This window comes from Trachemys scripta, chromosome 2, assembly GCF_013100865.1.
Source record: "Trachemys scripta elegans isolate TJP31775 chromosome 2, CAS_Tse_1.0, whole genome shotgun sequence".
NCBI lineage: Eukaryota > Metazoa > Chordata > Testudines > Emydidae > Trachemys > Trachemys scripta.
In genome coordinates this window covers 5,912,309-5,924,623 of record NC_048299.1, presented here as the reverse complement: position 1 = coordinate 5,924,623, position 12,315 = coordinate 5,912,309, and the positions used below count along the sequence as shown (strand labels likewise).

General features: G+C 48.9%; 1 protein-coding gene across 1 annotated transcript in view; it reads right to left on the bottom strand.

The window, feature by feature from the left end:
* Positions 1 to 1,589: 1,589 nt before the first annotated feature.
* WNT3A (Wnt family member 3A) overlaps positions 1,590 to 12,315 on the bottom strand; it is a 122,228-nt gene continuing 111,502 nt past the window's right edge. The window contains exons 3-4 of the mRNA XM_034759344.1: positions 5,018 to 5,283; positions 1,590 to 2,069 (exon numbers count right to left, since the gene is read on the bottom strand). Of these exons, the coding sequence (XP_034615235.1) occupies positions 1,590 to 2,069; positions 5,018 to 5,283 (746 nt within the window). The remainder of the gene's footprint in view (positions 2,070 to 5,017; positions 5,284 to 12,315) is intronic.

Below are 12,315 nucleotides of genomic sequence, written 5' to 3'. Positions count from 1 at the left end.
AAAATCAGTCCCTTTCCCATTTCTCTAGATGGGACTCCAGCCAGTGAGAGGGTGTGAAGAGTCAGGCCTGAGAACCCACAACCCCAGGTGGAGCCCGGATTACCAGACAGCAAGTTACCTTTGCTACTGTAAATTGGCAATCCCGATCTAGGTATCAGAGGTACGACAGCTTGCAACACGGGCAAAGGAATGGAGTCAAAAAGGCGAAACAGCCAAACAGCGGAGATAGGGCTGTGCTGCAGAGTTGAGATTTGGAGCTGGATCCAAACTTTCCCAAAGTCGAGGGTGGTTCAGACACAAGGTTTTTGATTTGGCCTGTTATAGAGACACTAGTGGCGGAGGTTGGATCTGGCTCCAAACTTGGCCAGAGTCCAAGGCTGTTCTAGGTCAGGGTTTGGCTAGCAACACATATCACACAGTCCTTCAGAACCGCTGTTCCCTACAGAGTTCGGTTCTGAGGGTTCTGCAGAAGCTGTACGGAGCCGATGAAATGAACTAAGTGCACTTTCCAAGGTTACTTTGTTTCTTAAGCAGAGGTGGGGAAACACCTTTCCTGCTCTCCTTTCCTTGCTGGCCTGTGGTGCAAAGAAACGATATCCTCACCACCTTAATCACAGGCGGTTTGCGCCCTACCCCACTGCACGTCTCAACGGGCATCCTCCTAATCGGCTGAGTCACACCCCTGCCTCCACAGGCCACAGTTGGGTCAATGTCTGCTGGTGTGTCTGCTGAGGAAAAAGAGCCATTTTGGTCTCCGTGGCCATGCGTTTGCTGGGTCCCCTTCTGGGCACTGAGTTTTTACGTATGACCTGCACGCATGTGTATCTAGATCACAGCATCTACCACGCCTGTTGCACTGGTGTCAGTGGGACCTTGGTAGCAATCCATCCGCAGTCTCTTTCTCTGCAGAAGTACTCAATGTGTCACTGCGTCCTATGTCAAATCCAGCAGAAACCACTATGTTAAAAAGTTCATGCTAAGAGCTCGTCCATTCTACAGCACTAAGGAATGTTTGCAGAATTCCCCTGTTCCCGGAAGAAGTGGAAGAAAAGTTTGTTTGTTTTTTTAATGAATTGAATGTTTTATTTTATTTTAATTTTTTGCCATTCATGTTGCACACAGACTCTGGTTGCTGGGGCTTGGAAAGGATCTCAGCACGCTGAGAGCTGTTGTCCGACATCACCTCTTCCTATTGGGCTGGGAACAGGAGGTGTTTAGGAAGTTGCAAGTCTTTCAAAGGACACTTAATAGCATGAGTCTCTTCAGGTTAGTTGAGAGAAGAGCAAAGAGACAGTGCCCCTGCTAACAATCTTCTCCACAGTTCTGTTCTGTTGGGTAGTTAAAGAAATCACAGCCTCCTAACCGGTGCATAATCTTTTTGTATGGAGTTCCATGTTTGTAATGTTAGCCTCCAGTGCATCTTGGGACGACCAAGAAGTCATTAGATCTATTCTATCCAGCCAGTTTTAGCCTTTTTTATTTTTTCTTTTACTATAAAAAAAAGGTAGATCTTTCCCATCTACACAACCTCAGAAGAAGCAGGCTCAAATCCATTTCTCCGCACGGAGCCTGTCCAGGGAACTCCTGCTTTACTTGCACGTGTGAACGTCGTAGACTCGTATGCACTCCTGGCAGCTGACATAGCAGCACCAGTGGAAGATACAGTGGCACTTCTCTTTCCGTTTCTCAGTCCTTGTGTTGTGCCCGCGGCCGCAGCACAGAAGGTCGCATCCGTCGATCCCGTGGGAGGTGACGTTGCAGATCCGGTCGCGGGTCCCAAAGGAGCCCGTCTCGGGGTTCGGCTCACAAAAGTTTGGTGAGTTCTCATAGTAAACCAGGTCTCTCTCAGTTGGGGCCTTGAAGAAGTTGTACTTGGGCCTGAGTGTCTCGACCCAGCCACGGGACTCCCGATGCTTCTCCACCACCATTTCAGAAGCGCTGTCGTATTTGTCCTTGAGATAGTCACCGATGACCCTGAAGTCTGGCTGGGACCACCAGCATGTCTTCACCTCACAGCTGCCTGACAGACCATGACATTTGCACTTCAGATGCATGTGATCAATAATGGACTAGAAAAGAGAGAAAAAAGGGAGAGGGAAACTATTAGCCCATAATATGAATCAAAAATACATTCTGTTATTTACCTAGCACTTCTCATCCCAAAGAATTCCAGGCAGAGTTCCTCAGCTGGTGTAAATCAGTTTAGCTTCATTAACTACAATGATATACACCAGTCAGGGATTGGATGTGGTCTGCATAAAGTGCTTTCAATCATGAGTGAAGTCATTCCTGTACCTGTGTGTGTAAATATTTCTATAGCTATATTCACACACAAAGACCACTTTGCTCAGGAGTGAAATGCAGCCACCTCTGAGGTGCAATACTGCAGCTTTTTAACGGCACTTAGCCAGGCTAAACGATACTTTGGGACAGGGAATGAAGAAGGATTCATAAGCCGATTTAAACTGCAGGGAGAATTCACGGGTGAAATGTGCTATGATTATCCAAACTACAATTTAGCCCGGTCATCAGAGCTCCCTTTTCTTGCAAAAGAGACTTGAGTCAAGGAGGAGAGTGTCACCCACTGAATCACCAATGCCACTTCCTGCTGCACCCTAGGATTTTCTTCACCGGCCTCTCAACAGTGTGTTGAGCAGGTCACACCTTAACAGCTGAGAGCACAGCTCACAGTCTTGCCAACTCTTGCAATTTTATCACGTTGGTAGTTGGTGTTTTCCTTAAAGCCCCAGCTCCTGGAGGCATGTGAATAGGCGAGGATCTAAAACAAAAAGTAAGTTTCTAGCCTCCTCCGCCCCCTAGGTTGCTAAAGGTGCAGAAACTAGTAGGTAAATAAAAAGAACACAAAATGTATGATTATTTTTTAAGCCAGTCTCATGATTTGAGAAGCCTGACTCTTGAGTTTTTTGAAGGCTTGGTGTTGGCAATGCTGCATCTACGGGCGGCATGGTTACCAAATGGAGCGGGTGAAATTCAGTCCTGGCCTAAATGGAAGAAATCACCATTGACTTCAATGAGACTTATGCTTGCCTCACCCATGGCTGAAATTGATCCAAAGATTTCCACAGCACTGCTCACCACCTGATACAATTTACTCAATAAGCTGTGTTATTCAGAGCTGATCAGCAAATTTCTGAATGCATGAACAGACTAGTACCAAGCTAAGTCCAAAAGATTTGCCATGAATCAGCAACTACACTGTGTGCTCAACGTTTTTTGGGTGGGTTTTTTTTTGGCCAGGTAGGCAGCTTCATTCATTGCCAAGGAGATTGTAATTAGCGATGGGAGAACCGCAAAATGTCTGGTTCATATAATCATCCAAATCTCCGTCAAAGCTTTTGGTCTGGAGATTGGATTTGAATTCTTATGAAAATTGGTTCAGACTTCCCCTTCTGCTCAGTTTTATTAGCTGGAAATACTTGAATCCGGAGGATTGGAACTTGTGCACCTAATGAGTGTTAGCACGGTGTGAATGAAAAACGTATGCTATTTCTGAAGCAACAGGATTTCAGTTTTAATGTTCTGCCATTTTCTCTCTGATCTGTGATATTTGTAAGGGGCCTAAAACTGGATCGGCGTCTTGAGGTTGGACCGAAGATGAAGATAGCCCGTAGAAGAGCCTAAATGGTCACGGTTGAACTTACAGCTAATATTGTATCTTTTTATTGATTCCCATTATGAGACAAATCCCTCATTTCCATCCTACCCAACCCTGTGGCTGTACTCTTTATCCCTGTCTTTTACGGCCATCAGAAATGCTGAGTAACCCATGGTACCCAGGACCCGATGGACAACTTTATGTCAAATGACCACTGGCGATACGTCTTGCTTCCCTCTTCTGCTATTTAGTTGTTGCGTCCCTCATTTTGTGGTGGGACTTCATCTTGAATTTTAAAGGTCTGTGCTCCACATCTCGGGCCAGACTCTTAGCTGGTGTAGACTGGAATAACTCCATTGGCTTCAATGGAGCTTCACCCATCTCCATCAGTTGAGGATCTTGCTCTGAGGTTTTGGCCTGTTCTGGATTGTGGTTACATACAGTAGTGGAACTCTATAATGGAGGAGTGACTACTTTGTAGTCATATGTTTCTATGGAAGTGAACAGGCCCCATTCCTTCCCCCATTGTCAATAACAACTTAATAAGGTGTCAAGTATCAGAGGGATAGCCGTGTTAGTCTGAATCTGTAAAAAGCAACAGAGGGTCCTGTGGCACCTTTGAGACTCAAAGTCTCAAAAGTGCCACAGGACCCTCTGTAACTTAATAAGGGAGTAGGATCAGGTTAAGGTATTTTGATTCTATGATTTAATGAAGTTTGGTCCCTATACAGGAGAAACCAGGAGCTCTCTGTAGGGGGGAGAGAACAGGAAGCAACTTTTGTGAGGCATATAGTGGGGTGAGGGTTGGAGAAGTTAGCTCCAAGCCAAGAAAGTTTCCTGGTGGTGCTAGGAAGCAGGTGCGCTGGGTGGACAGGCTGAAGCCTTGTCCTGAAATTGCTCAGTTGACAGCAAGCCCTTTTCCCCATGGCAGGTTGGTGCTAACCCCAGGCACTGAGAGTAAATGTGGGACTATTTTAGGCACCTGCTAGGCCTGAAGAGGCACAGAAACCAGGCTGTGAGCACAGGGAAGTCTGCATGGGATGACCATCCTCTTAGTTTTCATTTGTACTGAACCTAAGATCTTCAGAGCTGAGCACATGAGCTTCCATGGCTTGAACTAACAGGCTAAGGCCCAAATCCTCAAAGGCATGCCCTCAATGGGCGTTAGGCACCTAAATGCCTTTGAGGATCTAGGCCTAAGACCCATAGCTGGCAGCTATAGCAGACTCTCATCCTCTGTGGATCGGGCACAGAGGGGAATCTATAACACACACTGGGAAGTAGGGGGCTACAATGTTGAACCCAGTTCACCTGAGGTTCTTCTTGCTGTTCACCTAGGATTTTTGGGGGTGGAAGGAAATGTTTTTAGGGGCTCAATAAAATGAAACCGCATGGCCTTACTGTTCTCCCAGCTTCGTTGTTGTGCCTGTTCATGGCTGACCGAGCATCCGGCCTGTTCTCCCGGGCGTCCGCGAACTCTCGAGACACCATGGTCCCAAACTCCACGTCCTCACTGCAGCCTCCCCATTTCCAGCCTTCCCCGGGGGGCCCCTTGTGGCGGGTATCGCAGCCGCAGATGGTGGCTGAGCCCTCGGCGCAGGATCTGGTCACCGCAAAAGCAACACCCGCGGAGGCGATGGCGTGGACAAAGGCCGACTCCCTGGTAGCTGTGGAAGAGGGAAGGATGCAGGGATCTGTTACTGAGTGGTGAATATGAGTGACCCTTCCCAACGGAATGACATGAGCACCTCCTCTGAAGAACACAGCAGCAGGCTAGGAAACCCGCCTCCTGGCTTAAGAATCCCATTTCCAGGCAGGGCCATTTCCAGCACTGGAAGACACAATGAATCAGGGCAGGACCTGATTCAACACCCACTGAAGTCAGTGGAAAGTCTCCATCCAATGGACTTTGGATCAGGCCCTAGCAAATGGCCAAATGGGGCACTCTGAGGCCACGTCTACACTACCCGCCAGATTGGCGGGTAGTAATCGATCTATCGGTGATTGATTTATCGCGTCTCATCTAGACGTGATAAATCGATCCCCAAATCGATGCCCATGCTCCACCTCGGCAGGAGGAGTAAGCGGAGTCAACGGAGGAGCCTTGGTGGTCGACTTGCCGCCATGAGGATGGCCAGGTAAGTCCAACTAAGATACTTTGACTTCAGCTACGTGAATAGAGTAGCTGAAGTTGCGTCTCTTAGATCGATCCCCGCCGCCCCCAGTGTAGACCAGCCTTTAGTTCCAGCATCCAGCACTGATTCAGATACACATAGACTGGGCCCCAATCACCCCTGGGGAAGGGGAGACCTCTCTTTGCTGCCAGACTCCACTCTCTGGCAATGGAATCCAGGCCAGATAAACCATACACTTTTCAGAGCCCTGTGACTAGCCCAGACTTTTCAGGGCTCTGCAAATGGTGCGGCTGGTTCCATATCATGTTGAGGACTGCTGATGGTTGGCAGCTGGGAAAACACCAGGACTGCCTGCTATTCCAGCAGTCCGCTTCCCTCACCATGCATACCAAGTGTCATCCTCTTCATCTTGCCTTGAAACACACTCTTTCTGCTACCCGATCAGCTCACACGGATGCTGCGTCCAATATACTGCGTCTTATAGAATCACAGAAATGTAGGGCTGGAAGAGACCTCGAGAAGTCACCAAGTTCAGCCCCCTCTGCTGAGGCAGGGCTGACTATTTCTAGACCATCGCTGACAGATGTTTGTCCAACCTGTTCTTTAAAACCTCCAGTGACGGGGATTCCACAACCTCTCTTAGAAGCCTATTTCAGAGTTTAACTACCCTTATAGTTAGAAAGTTTTTCCTAGTATCTAACCTAAATCTTGCAGATTAAGCCCATTACTTCATGTCCCACCTTCAGTGGACTTGGAGAATAATTGATCACAGTCCTCTTTATAACAGCTCGTACCATAGCTGAAGACTGTTATCAGGTTGCCCCTCAGTCTTCTTTTCTCAAGACTAAACATGCCCAATTTTTTAACCTTTCCTCAGAGGTCAGGTTTTCTAAACCTTTGATCAATTTGATTGCTCTTCTCTGGACTCTCAACAATTTCTCTGCATCTTCCCTAAAGTATGGGCACCCAGAAGTGGACACTGTGCTCCATTTGAAGCCTCACCAGTGCCAAGTACAGCCGGACAATTACCTCCCATGTCTTATGTACGACACTCTTGTTAATACGCCCCAGAATGATATTAGCCTTTTTTTTTGCAGATGCATCACATTGTTCACTCTCATTCAATTTGTGATCCACTATAACTCCCAGATCTTTTTCAGCAGTACTACCAACTAGCCATTTATTGCTCAATCTGTAGTTTTGCATTTGCGTTTTCCTTCCCAAGTGAAGTACTTTGCACTCTGCATTTGAGTTTTCCTTCCTAAGTGAAGTACTTTGCATTTGTCTTTATTGAATTTCATCTGTTGAATTCAGACCAATTCTCTGCATTGTCAAGGTCATTTTAAATTCTAATCCTGTCCTTCAACTTGAATATATCTAACTTAACTAAATATTCTTTAACCTGTTCTTTCCCTCTTTTGGCTTGCATTCCTTCCCCTTTGTTGTTAATTCTAATTGTGTTGAGTATCTGAACATCATTAACGTTTTTCATGAAACTTGTAGCAAAATAGGCATTCAACTCATTAGCCTTCTTAATGTCATCCATAATAACTCTCCTTCTCTGCTAAGGAGAGGACCTACATTTTCTTAGTTTTTTTCTTGCTCCTAATATATTTAAATAACCTCTTCTTGTTGCCTTTATGTCCCTTGCTAGATGTAACTTATTTTGTGTCTTAGCCTATCTGATTTTGTCACTACATGGTTGTTCCATTCTTTTGTACTCATCCTTAGCAATTCATCTATGTTTCCACTTTCTATAATATTCCTTTTTGATTTTGAGGTCATTAAAGAGTTCCAGATGGAGCCATATTGCCCTCTTACTGTGCTTCCTATCTTTCTATCGCACCAGAATAGTTTGCAGTTGTACCTTCAAAACTGCCTCCTTGAGAAACTGACAGCTTTCCTGAACAACTTTTTCCCTTAGGGTATGTCTACACTACGAAATTAGTTCGAATTTATAGAAGCCGGTTTTATTGAAATCGGTTGTATACAGCCGATTGTGTATGTCCACACAATAAAATGCTCTAGGTGCTCTAGTCGGCAGACCTCGTCCACAGTACGAGGCTAGCGTCGACTTCCGGAGCATTGCATTATGGGTAGCTATCCCACAGCTATCCCACAGTTCCCGCAGTCTCTGCCGCCCCTTGGAATTCTGGGTTGAGATCCCAATGCCCGGATGATGCAAAACAGTGTCGCGGGCGGTTCTGGGTACATGTCGTCAGGCCCCTCCCTCCCCCGTCACAGCAACGGCAGACAATAGATTCGCGCCTTTTTATCTGGGTTACCTGGGTTACCTGTGCAGACAACATGGAGCCCGCTCAGCACAGCTGAGCTCACCATCACCATATGTCCTCTGGGTGCCGGCAGACGTGGGACTGCATTGCTACACAGCGGCAGCTGCTAACTGCCTTTTGGCGGTAGACGGTTCAGTAGACTGGTAGCCTTCATCGGCGATCTGGGTGCTGGCAGCCGTGGGGCTTGCCTTTTGGCAGTAAATGGTGTATTATGACTGTTAGCCGGCCTATTACAAGTCGGGTCATCGCACGTTAGCAGAGTCTTCCCTGAGCAGCAGCTCGTGCAATAGGCCTGAAGACCATCGTCATACACCGCCCAGTATTTGCTGCCAAGCACCCAGAAAGATGCCGAGGGCTATCAGTCACGCTGCACCGTCGTCTTAAGATGTAAAAAATAGATTTTCTCTGTATTCATTTGCTTCCCCCTCCCTCCGTCAACAGGGTTTTCAGTTTAATCTTTGGGGGGGACCAGTCTGTGACAGTTGTTTGTGTCTCTCCCTGATGCACAGCCACCGTTCTTTATTTTAATTCCCTGTGCCTGTACGCCATGTCGTCACTCGGCCCCCCTCCCTCCTTCCCCTAGGCCGTCAGATACTACGTTTGCGCCACAGCTCGAGCCGAGAAGCGGTTCGCACCTTTTCTTTGAATTCTGGGTTGAGATCCCAATGCCCGGATGATGCAAAACAGTGTCGCGGGCGGTTCTGGGTACATGTCGTCAGGCCCCTCCCCCCTCGTCACAGCAACGGCAGACAATAGATTCGCGCCTTTTTACCTGGGTTACCTGTGCAGACAACATACCACGGCAAGCATGGAGCCCGCTCAGCTCAGCTGAGCTCACCGTCACCATATGTCCTCTGGGTGCCGGCAGACGTGGGACTGCATTGCTACACAGCAGCAGCTGCTAACTGCCTTTTGGCGGTAGACGGTGTAGCATGAGTGATAGCCGTGGGGCTGGCAGCCGTAGTGCTGCATTGCACCAGCCCCTTGCAGGCGATGGTATATTATGACTGGTACCCGTCGTCGTCGTACTGGTATGGCTGTCAATCATGGCCACCTGGGCAGACATGCTACTGTTTCGATGATGACGGTTACCAGTCATAATATACTATTTTCTGCCAATTGCCCAATATTGTCTGCTAAGCACCCAGAAGAGGCCGAGGGCGATGCTGGGTGCTGGCGGACGTGGGGCTGGCAGACGTGGGGCTGCATTGCTACACAGCAGCAGCCCCTTGCCTTTTGGCAGATGATGGCATATTATGATTGGTATCCGTCATCGTCATACTGGTATGGCTGTCACTCATGCTGCAGCGTCGGCTGCCACCTTAAGATGTAAAAAATAGATTTGTTCTGTGTTCATTTGCTTCCCCTTCCTCCGTGAAATCAACGGCCTGCTAAGCCCAGGGTTTCCAGTTTAATCTTTGGGGGGACCATTCTGTGTGACAGTTGTTTGTGTTTCTCCCTGTTCCTGTACCTGTACGCCATGTCGTCACTCGGCCCTCCCTCCCTCCCGCCCTCCTTCTCCTGGTCCATCAGATACTACTTTCGCGCCTTTTTTCTGACCAGGCGCCATAGCTAGCACTGGGATCATGGAGCCCGCTCAGATCACCGCGGCAATTATGAGCACTATGAACACCACGCGCATTGTCCTGGAGTACATGCAGAGCCAGAACATGCCAAGGCGAAACCCGGACCAGGCGAGGAGGCGATTGCAGCGCGGCGACGAGAGTGATGAGGAAATTGACATGGCCATAGACCTCTCACAAGGCACAGGCCCCAGCAATGTGGAAATCATGGTGTTACTGGGGCAGGTTGATACCGTGGAACGCCGATTCTGGGCCCGGGAAACAAGCACAGACTGGTGGGACCGCATCGTGCTGCAGGTATGGGACGATTCCCAGTGGCTGCGAAACTTTCGCATGCGTAAGGGCACTTTCATGGAACTTTGTGACTTGCTTTCCCCTGCCCTGAAACGCCAGGATACCAAGATGAGAGCAGCCCTCACAGTTGAGAAGCGAGTGGCAATAGCCCTGTGGAAGCTTGCAACGCCAGACAGCTACCGGTCAGTCGGGAATCAATTTGGAGTGGGCAAATCTACTGTGGGGGCTGCTGTGATCCAATTTGCCAGGGCAATGAAAGACCTGGTGATAGCAAGGGTAGTGACTCTGGGCAACGTGCAGTCAATAGTGGATGGTTTTGCTGAAATGGGATTCCCAAACTGTGGCGGGGCCATAGACGGAACCCATATCCCTATCTTGTCACCGGAGCACCAAGCCACCGACTACATAAACCGCAAGGGGTACTTTTCAATGCTGCTGCAAGCCCTGGTGGATCACAAGGGACGTTTCACCAACATCAACGTGGGATGGCCGGGAAAGGTACATGATGCTCGCGTCTTCAGGAACTCTGCTCTGTTTCGAAAGCTGGAGGAAGGGACTTTCTTCCCGGACCAGAAAGTGACCATTGGGGATGTTGAAATGCCTATCGTGATCCTTGGGGACCCAGCCTACCCCTTAATGCCATGGCTCATGAAGCCATACACAGGCAGCCTGGACAGGAGTCAGGACCTGTTCAACTACAGGCTGAGCAAGTGCCGAATGGTGGTGGAATGTGCATTTGGACGTTTAAAAGCGCGCTGGCGCAGCTTACTGACTCGCTCAGACCTCAGCGAAAAGAATAGCCCCATTGTTATTGCTGCTTGCTGTGCGCTCCACAATATCTGTGAGAGTAAGGGGGAGACATTTATGGCGGGGTGGGAGGTTGAGGCAACTCGCCTGGCCGCTGATTACGCGCAGCCAGACACCAGGGCGGTTAGAGGAGCACAGCAGGGCGCGGTGCGCATCAGAGAAGCTTTGAAAACGAGTTTTGTGACTGGCCAGGCTACTGTGTGAAACTTCTGTTTGTTTCTCCTTGATGAACCCTCCAACCCCCCCCCCGACCCGGTTCACTCTACTTCCCTGTAAACCAACCACCCCACCCCACCCTCCCCTCCCCTCCCGCTTGCAGAGGCAATAAAGTCATTGTTTTTTCACATTCATGCATTCTTTATTAGTTCCTTACAGAGGTAGGGGGATAATTGCCAAGGTAGCAGGGATGGGTGGGGGAGGAGGGATGGAAAAGGACACACTGCATTTTAAAACTTTAACTCTTATTGAAGCCCAGCCTTCTGATGCTTGGGCGATCATCTGGGGTGGAGTGACTGGGTGGACGGAGGCCCCCCCACCGTGTTCTTGGGCGTCTGGGTGACGAGGCTATGGAACTTGGGGAGGAGGGCTGTTGGTTACACAGGGGCTGTAGCGGCGGTCTCTGCTCCTGCTGCCTTTCCTGCAACTCAACCATACGCTCGAGCATATCACTTTGATGCTCCAGCAGACGGAGCATTGCCTCTTGCCGTCTGTCTGCAAGCTGACGCCACCTATCGTCTTCAGCCCGCCACCTCTCCTCTCGTTCATGTTGGACTTTTCTCATCTCCGACATTGACTGCCTCCACGCATTCTGCTGTGCTCTATCAGCGTGGGAGGACATCTGCAGCTCCGTGAACATCTCGTCCCTCGTCTTACGTTTTCTCTTTCTAATGTTCACGAGCCTCTGCGAAGGAGAAACATTTGCAGCTGGTGGAGGAGAAGGGAGAGGTGGTTAAAAAAGACACATTTTAGGGAACAATGGGTACACTCTTTCATTACAAGGTCGCATATTTCGGCTTGCAGGCAGCCATCGTAGGCCACAGTGTTTTGGCTTATTTAACCTTCTTAACATGCGGGAAAGGTTGCAAACAGCAGCGCATTTCCCATCTCAAGGATGAATTGGGTTGTCCATTTAAAATGGGGTTTCAATGTAAAAGGAGGGGGCTGCAGTTTCCCGGTTAACATGCGGCACAAACACAAGTAAACCACCCCCCCCACACACACACACACGATTCTCTGGGATGATCACTTCACCCCTCCCCTCCACCGCATGGTTAACAGCGGGGAACATTTCTGTTCAGAAGAGCAGGAACGGGCGCCTCTGAATGTCCCCTTAATAAAATCACCCCATTTCAACCAGGTGACCGTGAATGATATCACTCTCCTGAGGATAACAAAGAGAGACAAGGAATGGATATTGTCTGCATGCCAGCAAACACCGGGACCATACGCTGCCATGCTTTGTTATGCAATGATTCCAGACTACGTGCTACTGGCCTGGCGTGGTAAAGTGTCCTACCATGGCGGACGGGATAAGGCAGCCCTCCCCAGAAACCTTTTGCAAAGGCTTTGGGAGTACATAAAGGAGA